Here is a 17098-nt window from a genome sequence, read left to right on the forward strand (position 1 = left end):
TAGAAAGTTTAAAAAAAAGTTTAATGAGAATAAAAGTAGTCCAACAATAGTTTTACTTTTTAGTCTCCGTTTAAACCTATAAAACTTTTAGTAAAAGTTATAAAGCAGAAAACTATGTTGGTTAAAGTTAAAGCAATTACTGCTTAGCCAAATGTTTAGGTTTTTAAAATTAGATTAGGCTATTTATCAGTAGGCAGCCACTATGCACTAAAACATCTACAGCACTGAAGCGCTTTCCTATAGTACAATTATTGTTAGCCAAAATAGAGAACAGTTCCTAAATGCTGCGTTTCATAAACTAGCCTCATTTATGTACTTCCTAGAGCTTCCAACATCACTAGGTTCTCAGCTAAGGGTGTGACATCTACAGTATCACAGTGACGTGAAGAACTGGTTAGTGTCGGCATGCTTGTTATGTCAAGTTGACATTGATTTTTTTATTTACTCTTAGTGCAGAAATATGTTACAATGTAAAATGGCTACATGCTTTTTTATTTTCTATGTGCCTAATTTACCTCGATTTCCTCTGTCTTCTGTTACCCAATGTCCAGGGAAAAACAATTGATAATAAAGATAATTTCAGAATAATTATGTAATACTTCTTAACAAGAAAGAACTTAGGAGTTGCTGTATTTGTTTTTTTGTTAAAAGGGATTTAAATCACCTTTGTTAGTGTGCGATATATTGGGCTTTGTACCTATGCACTGTACAATGGGACAGAAGCATTCCAACACCTCTCACTATCTGCCTACGTCTATTATAAAGACATTGTTTACATCAGACCTTATAGTATCCCACAAAACTAAACAACTCCTCAGAGTACCATTTTACATGTTGTATTACTGATAACTCTAGTCACCAACATTTTTTTTTTACTCCTATCCCAGTGAAATCCAGTTAGAATCACAGAATGAATATATGGATAGATTCCCCAAATTTCAGTATATGTTGGCTAATTGCCAGCATATTCTCAAGAACACAACACTGTCCTTTAGACAATAAAAAAATTTCTGAACATCACAAGTGCATAATTTTTAAAGTATCCATTAAAATATCTGGTCAACCACGCCCTTAGTGGGGAAGTACAACACAGTGCTGACTACACATTGTTAGCGTTGACTGTGCCAAGCACTAGCGAATCAATTCTGGATTGATTACTGCTGTGGTATTTTCCCCTCCTGTACATGTGGGAGTCCCAGGTGATAGCAACCACAGTGCCCTACATCTGAGGAGGGTAGACTGTCAGCATTGAAACAGTAAAACTTTCTTTCACTGCCTTTTAGATTTAGCAAGTAGGTGAGGTTGAGAAAAAAATGGCGAAAATGAGTTATCAATGAAACCAGTTTTAAATTACCATTCATGTCTCAATGTAAGGAAATGTATTCATTTGTCGGAAAACTTAGGAAGGGCTCATGAATCAATGTATAATGCATTGTGATTTTATGATGTTTTGTGAAGTTTATTCAGAGAAAAAAAATTACTTATTTCCCCAACCAAACTGTTTTAACTTGGGAACAACCAATGATTTCCACATCTGCAATTCTTTCCCAAAGGTCTATATATAGATTCAACCAAAAAGAATATTAGGGATGCCCTGTCAGAAGAGTCGGACATTGCAGCCAACCTTTCACTTTTCCTTCACCTCTTAAGGCTCTTTTTGTGAACACTGGCTCCCAGTGTCAAGAAGAAAGAAGACCCCTATGGGCTGGGCAAAGTGACTCCGTGCCCTGAAGTCTTTCTTGAACAGGAAGTTAAATCATCAAATCAGTTTTCTACACAATTAAGAATTTCATCTATGCACTAAGCAAATTGACTGTGCTGTACTTTAAAACTATCTTGTGGGTTTCAGATTGTGTGTGTGTGTGTGTGTGTGTGTGTGTGTGTGTGTGTGTGTGTGTGTCCCCTTAGAAATCCCTGTTCAATTAAGTCTGTTGGGCTGAGGCTAGAACCTCTTTTTAAAACATATTCACATTGTCTAACAAGCTGGTAGCAAATGTGAAGAATTACCCCCTAGCAGCTCCAAGAACACCAGAAGAGAGACACAGAGGAAGATTTCCAACAGCAAGTTAGAAACAGGAAGGAAAGTAGGGACCTAGAGACACCCAGCCGGGCCAAGGGCAAGACTAAGGCCTTAGGTCACCTTGATCACAACACACTTCTGTATGACGTGAGCAAACACCTATGGCGCACTGAGCAGGTTCCGCCAGATGATTGTCATTGCCACCCCTAATGCTACGAGCCAAAGAAGCAAGAGAGCAACCTCTATGACAAAGTTCTGTTAAACTGTGGCCACTGCCAGACTTGGGGTCCTGTTAAGCTAAAATGAGCACGACTCACTGGGTATGTACAATCCCACTCACTCCCTGATACAGGAAAGGCTCCCGAAAGTCCTGCGCTGGCTGAAATCTGACCAAAGTCCATTCAATAAGCATTGGAGGGATCCCCTGTTATAGGCCAAAAGCCGCTCTGGGCACAAGGGCTTAGTGTGCTGGATGTGATGGAGGATTCATGCAACTACAACTGAGAGAACCTCCACAGGCTAATTATCTTAGGCGGATGCAGCACCTGATCTTAGAGTCAGCTGCGGTAACACGAGATCTCTCTCCTCCTGGGGACTAAACTGATTGAGCATCTAGGCCAGCCTCAGCCTTCCCAAATCCATTCAAAGCTTCCCTGAAGTCAGGTGAGGTTGCATGAGTGAAGAGCCGCAGACACCTGGCGTTTTAAAGAACACAACCCTAACTCAAGTAAAGCTGCTTGAACTGCGTAAGACGGTGTGCCACAGAGTCCGGCCCGACGTCTTACTCCTCTTGCCTCCAAGTCCCTAGTTTGGTGGTTTCAGACAGGAGCCACCGTATCCAGCTTTTTCTTCCTGTTTCTTTGCAAGAACCTGTGTTCTGGGAGCAGCAAGTAATTCTGAGTGCAAAGATTATACAAACACAAAGGGAACAGCCTTGTTTGCGGCAGAGACGTTTGCTGATAATAATCAAAGAGCCAACCGCATAGTTCATCTCACGTGGCTTAAACATTCTACTAGCTTTTAAAGAGGAAGGAATGTAAATACAACTGAAATGAACGCAGCTGCCAACAGCCAACTGGCTTCTAACTTGGCTCAATGCATAGAACCAAAGTTGAAAGTTTTGTATTGCCCAAATGGCTGACCTGTAAATTTTCCTATTCAAGTCCCATCCGTGAGACATTACATTCCTCAGTGATTGTGCACGTGTGTGTTATAAACAGAGTCTGCCAGGCCTGCTCTGATCCACTGCCAGCAGCTGCCTCCTGAGTGCACAGTGGGACTGAAGCATCTGGGGACTTCTGGACCGTCTTCACCACACCAGCTCAGCTCAGTTTAACAAAAATCCCGACTACATGGGGATCCCGTTCTTCCCTTGATTTCACAGACAGCCAAAACTACTCTATGGACTTCAGAACAGATGCTGGCGTTCCCGATGGTCAAATCATGTGACAGTACCTAGAGAGCGGCAGCATGGCACAGGTGTCACGGGCTGTCATGTGGACTAAGACCACCAATGACCTAATGGCTCCGATCTTACTAGTTACGTAGCACTGAGCGACATACTGAACCACTCCCGTGACTTAGTCTCATTATCCGTGAAATGTGTACAGCAGTGTCCTTCTCCAATTGCAAGACGTCCCACTTCAAGAGCGTGGAGCAGGACTTGATGTGAAGAAATGTAGGCATCATAACGTAACGCTGGCGATGACAGCTATTGTCACTGTCACCGCTAGCAGCTGTTGATATTGATTCCCCTTTAAAATGGACAATACTCAGTTACACCAGTGGCCAACTTGAATAGATTGCCCTAACACCAGTGTCATCATGAAGAAGCCATCACCCCAACCTCACCCTAATGATCCAAACAGAACCCTCAGGAACAGCAGCCATAACCTAAAGTAGTATTCTAACTCTCTTATTGGCACGAGTGCATAAGCCCTGAGTGGCAAGCTCTATTTCCTGCCAGGAAAGCATCTCTCGTTTTGAGTTCTGATATAGCAAAGAGTTTCCCTTTGAGGTCCCCAGGCTCAGGAGCAAAAGGAAAATGTAAAAGAATGGGATGGGATGCCTCGGTTCACATGCTCATCTGATTATGAGCATGAACACCTGGACAACTATTCTGTACCCCTTTGAAAGGGGAAACTGCCTGCCCCAGGGTCCTAACCCGACTAGGAAAGCCTGACAGGCATCAGGAACCTGATCAACAGAATCCCTTCGCACTAGGACAAGGATATTAAGGATTCTAAAGATGAGAAGATATCCAAAGAAGAAGCATGGCAGGCGTTGAGGCAGAAGAGCAGCAACCGGTGTGCAGAGGATGCTTCCCTCGGTATGTGGTCAGCCCATCTGTACATGGTGACAGAGACCACCGGGAACTCCAAGGCCACTACAGTCACTCCAAAGTGTGTCCTCCTCATACCTGGCTTACAGAAGTCCTGCTGCTGTCTAAAAACCGGAAATGGCATCGAGTCCAGAGGCAGAGCCACAGGGTGGTTGGGGCGATGGGGAGGCCAAGCAGTGGGTGAGAGGTCAGCAAAATATTTTGAATTCTTCAACCTTATTTGTCAAAGGCAGCTACACTGCTGGGAAAGGCTCACATTTATTTGTTTGCATCAGTGGCAAGTGTGAAGGGCAACGGCCCTCGGGTCTCTGTAGTAAAAGCAGACAGAGTAAAAAGAGCTCCTGTGCAGTTCCTCGCTCGTCCTCCTAAGCTTAATAGATGTGATTTGTAGGATGGAAGCAACTGCTCTCACAGCACCAATCAGAGAGCCAGGAAGCACTAGCAACCTAAATCGTCATGGATCATTCTTTTTTTGTTTTGTTTTGTTTTGTTTTGTTTTGTTTCCGACTCAAAGATTGCTCCTCAATCTCAATTTTAAAGACTCTAATCACGACTCTTAATCTTGTGCTATTCGTGTTAAACGTACGACTCTTTTTTTTTTCTTTTTGTCGTTAGTAGATCTCTCAAAAGAACACTCAGCTGAGGGAGCAGGCCACAGCCATGCTACCACATTTCCAGATAAACTGGGATCTGATCTGCTAGACACACCCAGAGGACTGGAGTCCAGACTCTTCTGGCAGAGCACGAAAGAACTAAGGCCTTTCAAGACTTTCAGTTCAGCGTGAAATTAGGTCCCAATAACTTCAGTGCTATGACCTAGTAATTCTCTCAAAGGCAAGGGTATTTAAGGCTTACCTTAACAAGGTCTGTGAAAAGTACTTCAGGGTGTTTGCAATATCGGTTCCTGATGGTACGGGATAAATGTTGTGAAGGACCCGGTTATGATATTCCTGCAAGTACCGGATCTTGGAAGCAACTAGATAAAAGCAAAAAGAAAAAAAAAAGAAGAAGAGAAAGAAGAACCTTCTTGTAATATGTATCAAACACACAGTGGGTAATTACGAACAAGAATTCAATCCATTATTTTTTAGAACACATGTAAATTTCTACTGGCATTCCATGACAAAAACACTAATATGAAACATTTAATTTCTTATAACTGCATTCAATGCTTAAAATTCTTTTTAGTTTATCTGGATTGATATCCCTACACAAACTGCCTATTCCTTTTTCAATTGCTTTAAAAAAAAAAAAAAGGATTACTCTAACCATTTTCTAATAATCTCAAGATTAGTTTCCTGTTAGCAAAATAATAATAAATATTTCTCTGTCACTAGAAATTTATAGTTCATATGAAGGTGAAAACTCAACACTCTAAAACTCCCTGAAAAATACTGGGTATCCATTGTCTAATGACATTAATTAAAACTAGGTTTTCTTTAGCTCAGTAGCAAATATGAAAGTTTGTTTAATGAGTGCTTAACTGTATGAATAAGTTAACAGTATATTTACTTGGTGAGTATCAAGGAAAGACACAATGACTGCGTGGTGATAAAAACACAAATAATAAAGGTCACATTTTCCCCAGTGAATTGCATAAATTAGGAACCATCCTAATAGCTTTCTGAGATTGGCTTCCCAGTCTCAAGACAGGAGGGACTAAACATGTGTATTTACCCTCCTACACCTACCTGGAGTCACCAGCATTGTCCACATTCCTGACCTGACCTTTGACCTGGCTGTAGTGAATGGCCCAGCTCTAGTCATTCCTCTTTGCAAATCCCAAGGAGCCATGATGATCAACGTCTCTCTGGTCTCCTCTTCCACAGAGTTCTCAATACTGTCCGATTGTCCTTTCAATCTTTAAGGCTACCCAGGGAGCCTTTGGGTGGCATGGCTCACTGTCAGCGGTTAGCAGAAGACATATCAAGTCCCGGAGAAGCAAGGCTTTGCTGTTCCCAACAGCCAATGGGAATAAGCTCCTGGATGCATCTAACTGAAACGCTGGCTTAAGCAACTTAAAGAAAGTCAAAATGCTTTTGACAGGTGTGGGACGGAGAACCGCAGCACAACAAAGATCAGAGCAGGGAGAACTTTAGAGCCCTTTTCCCATAAACACTTCATTTTAAAGCTGGGAAGAGGAGGCACACAGGTTGGTCGTGACAGAACTCAACTAGCCATTAGCTCTCCTGACTCCCGACCCAGAGCTTTTTTTCCACTATGACACACTCAAGAATTACAGGTCTGAGATTCAGCTGGCATGCACACAGTAAATGTTCATTATACAACATCAAAACAATCGTCAGCATCGTTGGGCTAATCACTGATTCTAAAGTTTTCATTTTCCACTTCTCTGACTTGCCTTTTCTCCTTTCTGCTACTATACATTTTCCCAAAGAAATACATGTACATCGAAAAATGGATGGCCTTGACTTTGTACAGCACATCATCTCTAAAGACAGCAGCAACTTTAATATCTATATTTTCATTTCATGTATAATATTTGGTTATAAACAATTTTTCTGAGATAAACTATAAATAGGCACTAGCAGAAAATATATCAATTACATAACCCACAAAATCCATTTTCTTCCGAATGTCTTTGACCTGTCATTCATCATAATTTTTATAATGACATCATAAGGATCACTCATGTTAATGTATAGTTCTAAGTTCCCAATATCCGAGATATACACAAGGCCAGGTTATGATTTCTTTCACCCACTATCACAATGATGTTTTATTACTGTGACTTCTCTCACATTTTAATACTCAGCAAGTCTCTGTGGAGAATTTCATGAATATATTAATCATGGTGCTACCTAAAAAGTAAGCTGGTGATACTGTAGGATGTGGACAATACGCTGGAATAAGGAGGAAAGTCAAAGATCCCCCAACTCATTGGCTTGCTCATAATTCAAGAGCTTTAAAGCCACCATTACACAATGACTGCAAGCATTCAGACATGTTTATGAGATGAATGGGTGCCCTTTTTATAGTGACTTTCATTACGATGCAGTAACCGCTCCTTTCAGTGAGTTTCCAAACGTGCATGGGAAAGCAGACACTACGGCCACTTCCCTCCTTTGAGATCTTTGTGCAGTTTACATGTTCACATAGTGCTATCTCTGTTGACTTGCCTGTTTATTTTTTTTTTTATATCAAGCTGTGAATTTGTGGAGAGACATCTTACTTATGTTTCCATCCCACTCTTAAGACATTGCCTAGTACTGAGTGGGTACCCAACAGCCATAGGATTTGAATGAACAATGACTTAATGTTTTCAGAATAGCTTTCTCTCTCTCTCTCTCTCTCTCTCTCTCTCTCTCTCTCTCTCTCTCTCTCTCTCTCTTTCTGTGTGTGTGTGTGTGTGTGTGTGTGTGTGTGTGTGTGTGTGTATGTGTGTGTAGCACATATACATAAAGTACATATGGATTCTTTATTCTTAGATCCCAGATATCTAATAAGTACTCAGGAAATTACCAGTGAATGAAGGCAGAAGAAAAGGAGAAAGAAGAAATTTCCTTTGAGTGGAGGTGGAGGCTGGGATTGGGTAGGTTTTTGTTTGCTCTCTTGAGCTACAGATACATATTTTCATTGCGAGTTGTTTACAATTTATTATTGGTCTTATTCAGAGAGGTTGGACTTAAGGATGTCTCTCTTTTCCTTTATCTTTCTTTCATAGATATGGAGATTGGGGTTGAAAAGAAAGAAGAGGGGATACAGAAATATATAGGGACCAGGCACGGTGGCACATGCCTTTAATCTCAGCACTCGGAAGGCAGAGGCAGGTGGGCCACTGAGTTTGAGGCCAGCCTGGTCTACAAAGTGAGTCTAGGACAGCCAAGGCTACACAGAGAAACCCTGTGTCAAAAAACCAAAAAAAAAAAAAAAGAAAAAAGAAAGAAAGAGAAATATATAGGGATGATAGGATAAAAAGTAGATTATTGAATCTACTCCTAAACCTAAGGCCTTATTTGTTACTAACAAATAAGGTTATTTTCAAATCATTGGTATAGAATTTTGTATACTGATACAAAATAAGATTAATTTTGATAAGTGGTATAAAATTCAAATTTAAGATTATTCTCCACACACATTATATATATTTCTACTTTAATATGAGGTATTGAATCCACAATTCAATTATTATACAAAGTTTACTTCCAATACCTTGAAAGTGCTATTGCAGGCTATTTAGGATAATTAAGTAATACAAACTAATTATTAGTTGATCAAATCATGGTCATGTCAACTACCAGCCTATTTTTATCACAAGAATATACATCCTAGATTTAACAGATAGATATGATTCTATAAATAGATAAGATAAAATAGTTAGATAAGGTCTTCAAAGCCTCAGAGACCTACAGAATAAAGCATTTAAAGAAGCTTTTAATATTTTAAGGATTCTTTAACAACAAGACAGGTTAACTCTTGGCAACACCCAGCCTACCTCAAGAAGATGATGAGCATCAAAGAACCCCCTTATGTAGATGGCTTCAAATGTGGCAAACCAGCCACTGGGCAAAACATCCTCATTTCTGCCACAGACAGAATTCTGCTTTAAAATGGGCAAGCTTGGACAGGCAGAGTCAACAGCCGAACTCTGCCAAGACAGCGTAAGCAAGTCATCAATAGTTCTTGTCTCGCAAATATGTCTGTCAGATATATTGGGCCAGAAGGCTGAAGATGATGCTCCAACATCATGGAGAGTTTTGGGTGATGGTCAGGCAGCAAACTGTCTCTGTCATTTTTTTTTTCTTTCTTTCTTCTCATTTTGGAAGCTGCTAACCTGCACTTCCAATTCACTCAAGTAATTAAGTTTCATTCCTTCTCAATTCTCTGATGGGGTTGAAGACCAGATAGTTTAGTCTTAAAAATAACCTTGGCTGTTTAGGGAATAAGATGCTTTTAGGTCTAGATAGAGGTCTTAAGTGAACAGAGATTAGATAGGGTAGATATCGATTCTCATTCAGAATTTTAGACTCACCAAGATAGGAAAGATGTTTTCTACAAGTTGCCAAATGCAATTAGCCAAACCAGCTTGAATGTAACATTCGTATGATCCCTGGTTGTTTCGTGGTTCTTCTTGTTGTATGTAATTTGTTTATGTACATGTAATAATATAAATATATATGCCAAAAAATTAAAATCATAAAAAGTGAATAAAAGACAATGGAAATACTTTACAGAAGAAGAAGAAGAAGAAGAAGAAGAAGAAGAAGAAGAAGAAGAAGAAGAAGAAGAAGAAGAAGAGGTAAAGATGAATGAATGCACAACCATGAAAGACCGTTTATAGAAGGAGTTGGGAAATATTCAAATTACCAGCCCTCATAGATTTCTCTTCAACTACTTGAAAATAATAATGAGGGGACTAGAGAAATGGCTCATAAATTAAGAGCCCTGGCTACTCTTCCAGAAGGCTGGGTTTTGATTCCCAGTACCCACAGAGCAGCTCACAACTGTCTGTAACTCCATTGCCAGGGCTATGATGCCCTCTTCTGGCCTCTATGAGCGCTAGGCACATACATGGTGCACGTACATACATTCAGGCAAAGCATCCATACACTTTCAAAAGAAGATAAAGAGGAGGAGGGGGAGGAGGAAGGAAAAAATAAACAGAAAGGTGTCTCTGACAACTAGTAACTTGGAATTGCACAGAAGGTATAACTAAAGCTCATTTGTTTTTCAACCTTGTACACAAGAGATGACGTTTTTGGCTGGCTCGTAAACCCCGGAGGAGCCAGCGCCTCGTTGAAGCACAGAAGTCTTTTTCTTTCCTCCACACGTGCACTGCACTGTTGCTGCAGATCCGTTAACTGACCTATCAGTCTCCCACTCTTTTTCATTGTAGTGACATCTTCAGAGCGTTCTCGGTGACCTCTCCTAACCTTATGCCATAAAAAACGTCATCTGTTCTCTAAAATTCATCATTGCAACCCTAACCTCAAAAGGTAACTGGACCTGGAGGGGAGGCCTTTAAAAGAGGCGACCAAGTTCAAATGAAGCCATTACAGCGATGCACTCTCCTAATGCAGTCTTCCTGTGTCCTTGTAAGAAAACGATTAGGACACACAAGAGACACCAGGAATTGGGGGAGCACAGAAAAAAAAAGGCCGGGTGAGGACAAGTGAGAAAGTGGACATCTGCGAAGCAAGGAAGGAGGGCCTCAGGAGAAACCAGATCTGCCAACACCTTGATCTTGAACTGGAAGGCTTCAGAACTGTGAGAAAATAAATGTCTGTTGTTTTAGCGGCTCCATCTGCGATGGTTTATGGCAGCTGGAGAAAAAGGATACACCATCACAGAGAAAGGCCTCCAAGTGAGAGAAAGGAAGGTATGAGCTCTGAATTAAGACCTTGCTGCCCTTCTCAACTAAACCTCGGTTCCCGTATCTGCCAAACAGAGAGGGTTATATCCGGGAGTGATTCTGCAATCGCTCAGCACACTGCCTAGCACATACTCACTCGCAGTGGACAAGAACCGACTTGTATCTCTTTTCTCCTGCTACTAAACACCAAGTTCATCGCCAGAGCCCGCCATCCACCAGCTGTCCCTCCTCCATCGTTAATCTCTCCCTCTTTATTAAGTTGCTCTCGTTAACTAGACTCTCCTTTGTCAGAGGGGAACAAACAAAGTACCTTCCCCTATTCCTCTTACTCCCCTTCCTACAGCTACTGGTGTCTGCCTTCAGAGCTTGTAGATACAGTCTCGGGTGTGTGTGTGTGTGTGTGTGTGTGTGTGTGTGTGTGTGTGTGTGTGTGTGTGTGTGTGTGTGCGCGCGCGCGCCCCTCTCCCCTTCTCTCTCTCTCTCTGTCTCTCTCTGTCTCTCTCTCTGTCTCTCTGTCTCTCTCTCTCTGTCTCTGTCTCTCTCTCTGTCTCTCTCTCTCTCTCTGTCTCTGTCTGTCTGTCTGTCTGTCTCTCTCTCTCTCTCTCTCTCTCTCTCTCTCCCTAGTCTCTCTCACTCACCCCAGTCTAGCTTTCATCTTTACCACTGCACTGAGTGGTTTTTTGGCAATCATCTCCCTCTAGAGCATCAGGACTGCCGCATCCAGTGACACTTCCCAGTCGCGTTACTAGCCCTTTTAGCTCTCCCAAATAGTCAGTCCATCACTCCTACTTTTTTGAAACTCTCTTCCCTTAGTTTTCCTAGCACCATACTTCCCCAGACGTCTACCTTTGAGAAGTAGCCCCCTTTCAGTGCTTTGCCACCTCCATGCTTCTAGAATTTTGAAATTCATCAGGACTCAACCACTGAGTGAACTTTTCTCTCATAACATCCTCTTCCTGGGCAATCCCATCCACCCCTGCGGCAGCCAGTACTACCCACAGGCCAAATAGTCTGACATATGCATCTCCATTGCAGTTGCTGATGTCACGTGAATAATAGACTTCATAGCAACTTTTTTCACTGAGGACCTCACAGGGACCTCAGAGTAAACACATGCGGTGCTAAATAGTCCTCCCCTACCCACCTATGCCCAAATGAAACCCTGCTGCCATCTGGGTGGTCTACCAAGTTCACACAACAGATGACCAACCAGCAGCCTCATACTGTCTACCTCTAATCTGATCCATCACTATCTCCTGCACCAAACTACACCTCCTGAGTGTTTTCATCTTCCCACTTCATGGCATGACTTGCTACCGTCTCCAGACAGACTCAGAATGCCCCCAGCTCATCTTCCATTATTCCCTCTTGCTATGCCCCACTTCTCTCTCCAGGGAGCAGCCTAACAGGCCTTTTAAGCTGTTTCACATAATCCTTTAAGGCCCACTGCCCTCCAGGTAAAATCCTGACTTCTTTCAGTACCCACCCAGCCTGACCTTGCATCCAACAGCCGCACTATTTGCTCTTGTTAAATTTGTCATGCAAAGCTCTTTCTTTCGCATGAAAATTGTGTATGAGCTCACAGTCTTCCTTGACTTCTTATCCAGAGGTGGCTTTCCATGCCACTTGCTCACAGAGGTCTTTGCCAGTGTTCCCAACCAAACCGATTCTCTGACCCACACTCCCATTTTTCTCTATATAAGACACAACTTAGGGTATTTTCCCCAAATGCTTAACACAATTTGCTACTGTATATTTGTTCAGATGAGCGTTCACTTTCTCTTCCAAGTGGACTTGCTCCAAGCACCATGTCACATGCTCACCACTGCAGAGCCCCAGGGCTCTGTGCTAAATTCCCAGTAAAGAGTGAAAACAAAGAGGTGGTTAGCAAGACAGTGGCTGGTTTTAGCCATTAAACTTTGTGTCCTTACAACCCAGAAAGCCAACAGCCAAAGCAAGATGAAAATGAGCAAAAGCCAAAATGGCAGTAAGATGTTTGGCTCACAAGGAAGGCACTGGTTTTCACTGAGCATACACTAATCCAGGCTCTGCTCTCTGCTACTTCACTTTTTAGGCACTTCACTGCATTTTAAGAAAATGCACACAAAAGAAAAACTCAGTCATAGACATGAAAAATATTTCGACAAAACTAGGATCATATAACACACGTTTTAAATCTGCTTTTTAACCTTAAACATGCTCCTATGCCACTAATTATATTTACTAGAGATCCAATACTTTTTCCAATTTTTTAATTATCTAGGCTATCAAAAAGCTAAGAAAAAATTAATAAGTACAACGAAGGATACAAAATCAAGTAAAGGCTGCTGTCCAACCATACATGACATTTTAGTGTGGTAGTCTTCTTGAAAACTTTTTCTGTATAACTTTTTATCATATTACAAATACATATATAATTTCAGAATTCATTTTCCTCATACATCAGAAATAGATTTCTACATCATTTCAGTTACTCTGTAACTTTTTTTAAAAAGTAAATCATAATTTATTTCACCAATCATCTTTTAATGCTTATGAGATTTGGGATAGTTCCACTATTCTATGTGATGCAATAAAAGAGTTGGAGAAATGGCTCAGAGGATAAGAGCCAATACTGTTCTTGCAAAGGACTTGAGCTAGGCTCCCTGCACCCACATCAGACAGCTTGCCTTCAATTCCAAGTCCAAGGCATCTGATGCCCTCTTCTGCCCCCTCAGGCACCTATACATGCATGGCATACACATAGCACATAATTTTAAAATAAAATAAATCTCCAATGCTACCAAAGAATACCCCCTTAATATCTGAACGTGTCTTTGTATTTCCTTAGAATGCATTTTCAACATGGAACTGCACAAATATTAAATACTTTGCATATCTTTAATCCCAGCACTTGAAAGGTACAAACAGCAGCATCAAGCAGTCATGATCAGCGCTGGAGTCTGGGCTCAGCAGTTAAGAGCACTGGCTGCTGCTCTTCCAGAGGATCTGGGTTCAATTCCCAGCACCCACGTGGCAGCTCACAACTGTCCAGTTGCAGGGGACCTGACACTCTCATCTGCCCTCCACAGACACAAAAGTGGTACACAAACGTACACATAGGCACCCACCCTACCCCCGCCCCACCGTCCTGTATGCATAGGGCCATCCTATATAGCAGGTTTGTGGCCACCTTGGCTACATAAGACACTGAATCAAAAACTTAAAACAGGGGGCTGGAGAGATGGCTCAGAGGTTAAGAGCACTGGCTGCTCTTCCAGAGGTCCTGAGTTCAATTCCCAGCAACCACATGGTGGCTCACAACCATCTATTAAGAGATCTGATGCCCTCTTCTGGCCTGCAGGCATACATACAGGCAGAGCACTGTGTACATAATAAATCAAAAAAAATATTTTTTTTAATTAAAACAAAAACAAACTCTTTAAAAACAACAAATAAAGCTCTTTGGAATACTTGATAAGATGTTCTTCAGGAAGATAATACCCATCATTAGCATGAATAATAACACCACTGAGTACCTAGAGTTGTGTGTGTGTGATTTTTACTAAAGCAAAGCACCACAAAAAGTAAGCAATCTGCCTTAGACACAAAGAACTGGTCACTTCAGAGGCTGGGAGCTCCGCTTGTTCCTCAGACCACACAGTTCTCTAATTGTTTTTATCTCTTTGAGGACACTTAATAACAGGGACATGGCATAAAATAATCCTTTCCCCTTGAGCTAATCTTTTGTACACTGTGTGAAGGGTGTCTCTGTATAATCACTTGTTGACTGCTAACCAGCAGAGAGCTGAGTACTGCCTGGGACTCACCTTTTGATTGGCAGGAGAGGAAAGGCGGGACTTCCGAGAAGAGAGGGTCTCTGTAAACAGGTGCTAGGACTTAGTAAGGAAGAGGTAATGAGCCATGTGGTGGGACATAGGCCAGGACTTGTCAGGTTAGATAGCTAGGACCCTGCCAAGCTAAAGTGCCTCAGATTTTATGAATAATAGTAAGTCTTATCTGCTGGAGGGGCCAAGAAAGTCCTGCCTGCCCTAATCCTCCTTGTTTTCAGTATCTCATTAAAGAACCATAGCAAGTAGATGAACCATTAGACTAAATTTCCAACACACTTTTTGGAAAAACAAAACCAAATTGTATCTACTTCACGAGTCTGCACTTTCCTTGAAAATTCAAATTCCTTTCATCCTTCAGAATCTACCTTAAGACCACATCGTCAGATTTTAAGTCTTTTCTGTCATTCCTGAGGCCTTCGAATTGACTAGGCATTATCAATTGAAACTTTTCTAAGCAGAGTGCCACATTATTATTATTATTATTATTATTATTATTATTATTATTATTATTATTTTCAAGACAAGGTTTTTCTGTGTAGCCTTGCCTGTCCTGGACTCATTCTGTAGACCAGGCTGGCCTCAAACTCACAGAGATCCACCTGCCTCTGCCTCCCCAGTGCTGGGATTACAGGCATGTGCCACCGCGCCCAGCCACTATCTGCTTTCTATATGGAGTCACTCCATTATATAAATAGGCCAGTGACTGTAAGCTAATCTGAAGGCTCTAATTAGTTCCATGTTTACAAATCCATTTTCCAAACACCTTTAGGCCCTTGAAGATAGGCCTATCCTCACTTTTATTGTAAATCCCTCAGAATATGTCATGATACTAGGTACATGGCAGATGGCCCACAGTAGCAGTGGCTTAAATGTCAACTATCCTGTGCTCCAAATTCTTAAAATATTCTGCTATTATTAATACAAACTATTTCCATATGCAATTTATTATGGAAACTATGTAAAGAGTGCAATATTCCTTTTCATGGTTAATTTCCTTCCCTTGTTCCAAAAAAACTCAAAGAATTTCTCTCGGTACATATTTCAAAGGCTTTGTACATTCTTTGTTACATTTGAACACGTACACTTTGCTTTTCTTTCTGACTGGCCAATCTGGTTCTGACAGGCTGAATGTCATGGAGTTTTCACGGAGCCCTGCAGAGAGCCGAAATGGACTATGGGTTCCCATCTAAATCTACGTATTACCACAAGCAAGCTGGTCAATACCCTGACTCTCAGCGCCTCTTGCTTCAGTGAGTTTGGTTTTTAGTAAATGAGAATTAAAATAGCATTTCCAGTGCATTCTTTGTACATGCTTGTCATTAGTGTTGTAGACCTAATCATCTATATGAACTTGCTAACGGATTTGGTATGGTTGCCTTTTAAACTATCTTCTTGTCAGTTTAATATTTCATTAAGAAATAACAGACGTGGGGCCAGTAGGATGGCTCAGCGGGTAAAGACCCTTGCTACTAAGCCTGAAGACCTGTGTTTGAGCCCCCAAAACCCATATCCAGATGAAAAGAAAGTATGGAACCAACTCCACAGATGTGCCATGATAACATGTGTGCACACACAGAAAGACACATTAAATAAATAAGTAAATAATTGTAAGCCATTTCCAATGAAATTATGAACATAAATAAAAAGCACCTAGACATAGTTTTCAAGTCAGATTGCTACAGCCACTCACCACAGTGGCTTAAGCAATATCTTACTCTCCTCCTGGCCGAGCACAGGTTATGGAAAAGGATGTCCGCCTTAACTACCACTGCATATCTGTCTTTATCCACTCACTTCGCATTAATAGAACTGGGATTATTTAGTAGTCTTATTGGTTCTAACATGAAATCATCTCTCAAGCTGTATTTTCTTCTCCTTCCTCACTACATCACCTGAATTAAATTTTGCACAGCCTCCTCCTGAGATGAACGGCTACAATAATCAGGCTGATTGCACTCTGATCCATTTTCAGCATGACAGCCACGGCGATCCCTCCAGAATTCAAATGTTTTTCATTATCTGTTGACTGAAATTAAGCTAATATACGAAGCCCGGGGAAGACTAGACTAGTCCCCTGCTCCCCAGCCGAGCCTTCTCTTCTGCTCTCTCCCTGTGCGTCACACCCCAGCCACTCGAACTCGCCCACGGGACGGTCTTACTTCTCTGCCTGGCAGCTCTAAAAGGAGTTCCTCAAGTTTCAGAGTCCAACCGCGTCTCCTGTACACAGCTAACCTTCCCTAGCACGTGCCACCTTCGCTGAAGTTCTAAAGTTCACAGCTCCAATAACTCAATAGCTGTCTCCACACTGGACTATCAGAAGCATCTTTCAATGTCGTACACTCAGCATATAATAAGTGCCTGGTCCTGAATAAATATTTGTTGAATGAGTGATACAATTTGTTGTATCATACCAGAGCCCCTAATTCCATCACTATTTGGGGGGTGTGGACATGATCTGGCTGGAGAATGGGAGCGACATGAGCCCAAGAGACAGCCCATAATGGCTACCCACTGAGCTGCACTTCAGTGCACCACATGCCTCACGGGCCGGATGTGCAGCCTCAAGGTTA

At 41.7% G+C, this 17098-nt stretch overlaps 1 protein-coding gene across 9 annotated transcripts in view; it reads right to left on the minus strand.

The window, feature by feature from the left end:
• The window catches only part of UNC79 (unc-79 homolog, NALCN channel complex subunit), a 243657-nt gene that overhangs the window by 194255 nt on the left and 32304 nt on the right, over positions 1-17098 (minus strand). For all 9 annotated transcript variants that reach the window (XM_084793187.1, XM_084793186.1, XM_084793181.1 and 6 more), the window contains exon 2: positions 5217-5337. Coding sequence is in view for 8 of the 9 variants with exons in the window: in XM_084793186.1 (XP_084649312.1) it covers positions 5217-5337 (121 nt within the window). In the remaining variant the exon portion in view is untranslated. The remainder of the gene's footprint in view (positions 1-5216; positions 5338-17098) is intronic.

Source organism: Acomys minous (assembly GCF_964271855.1).
Source record: "Acomys minous genome assembly, chromosome: 8".
Lineage (NCBI taxonomy): Eukaryota > Metazoa > Chordata > Mammalia > Rodentia > Muridae > Acomys > Acomys minous.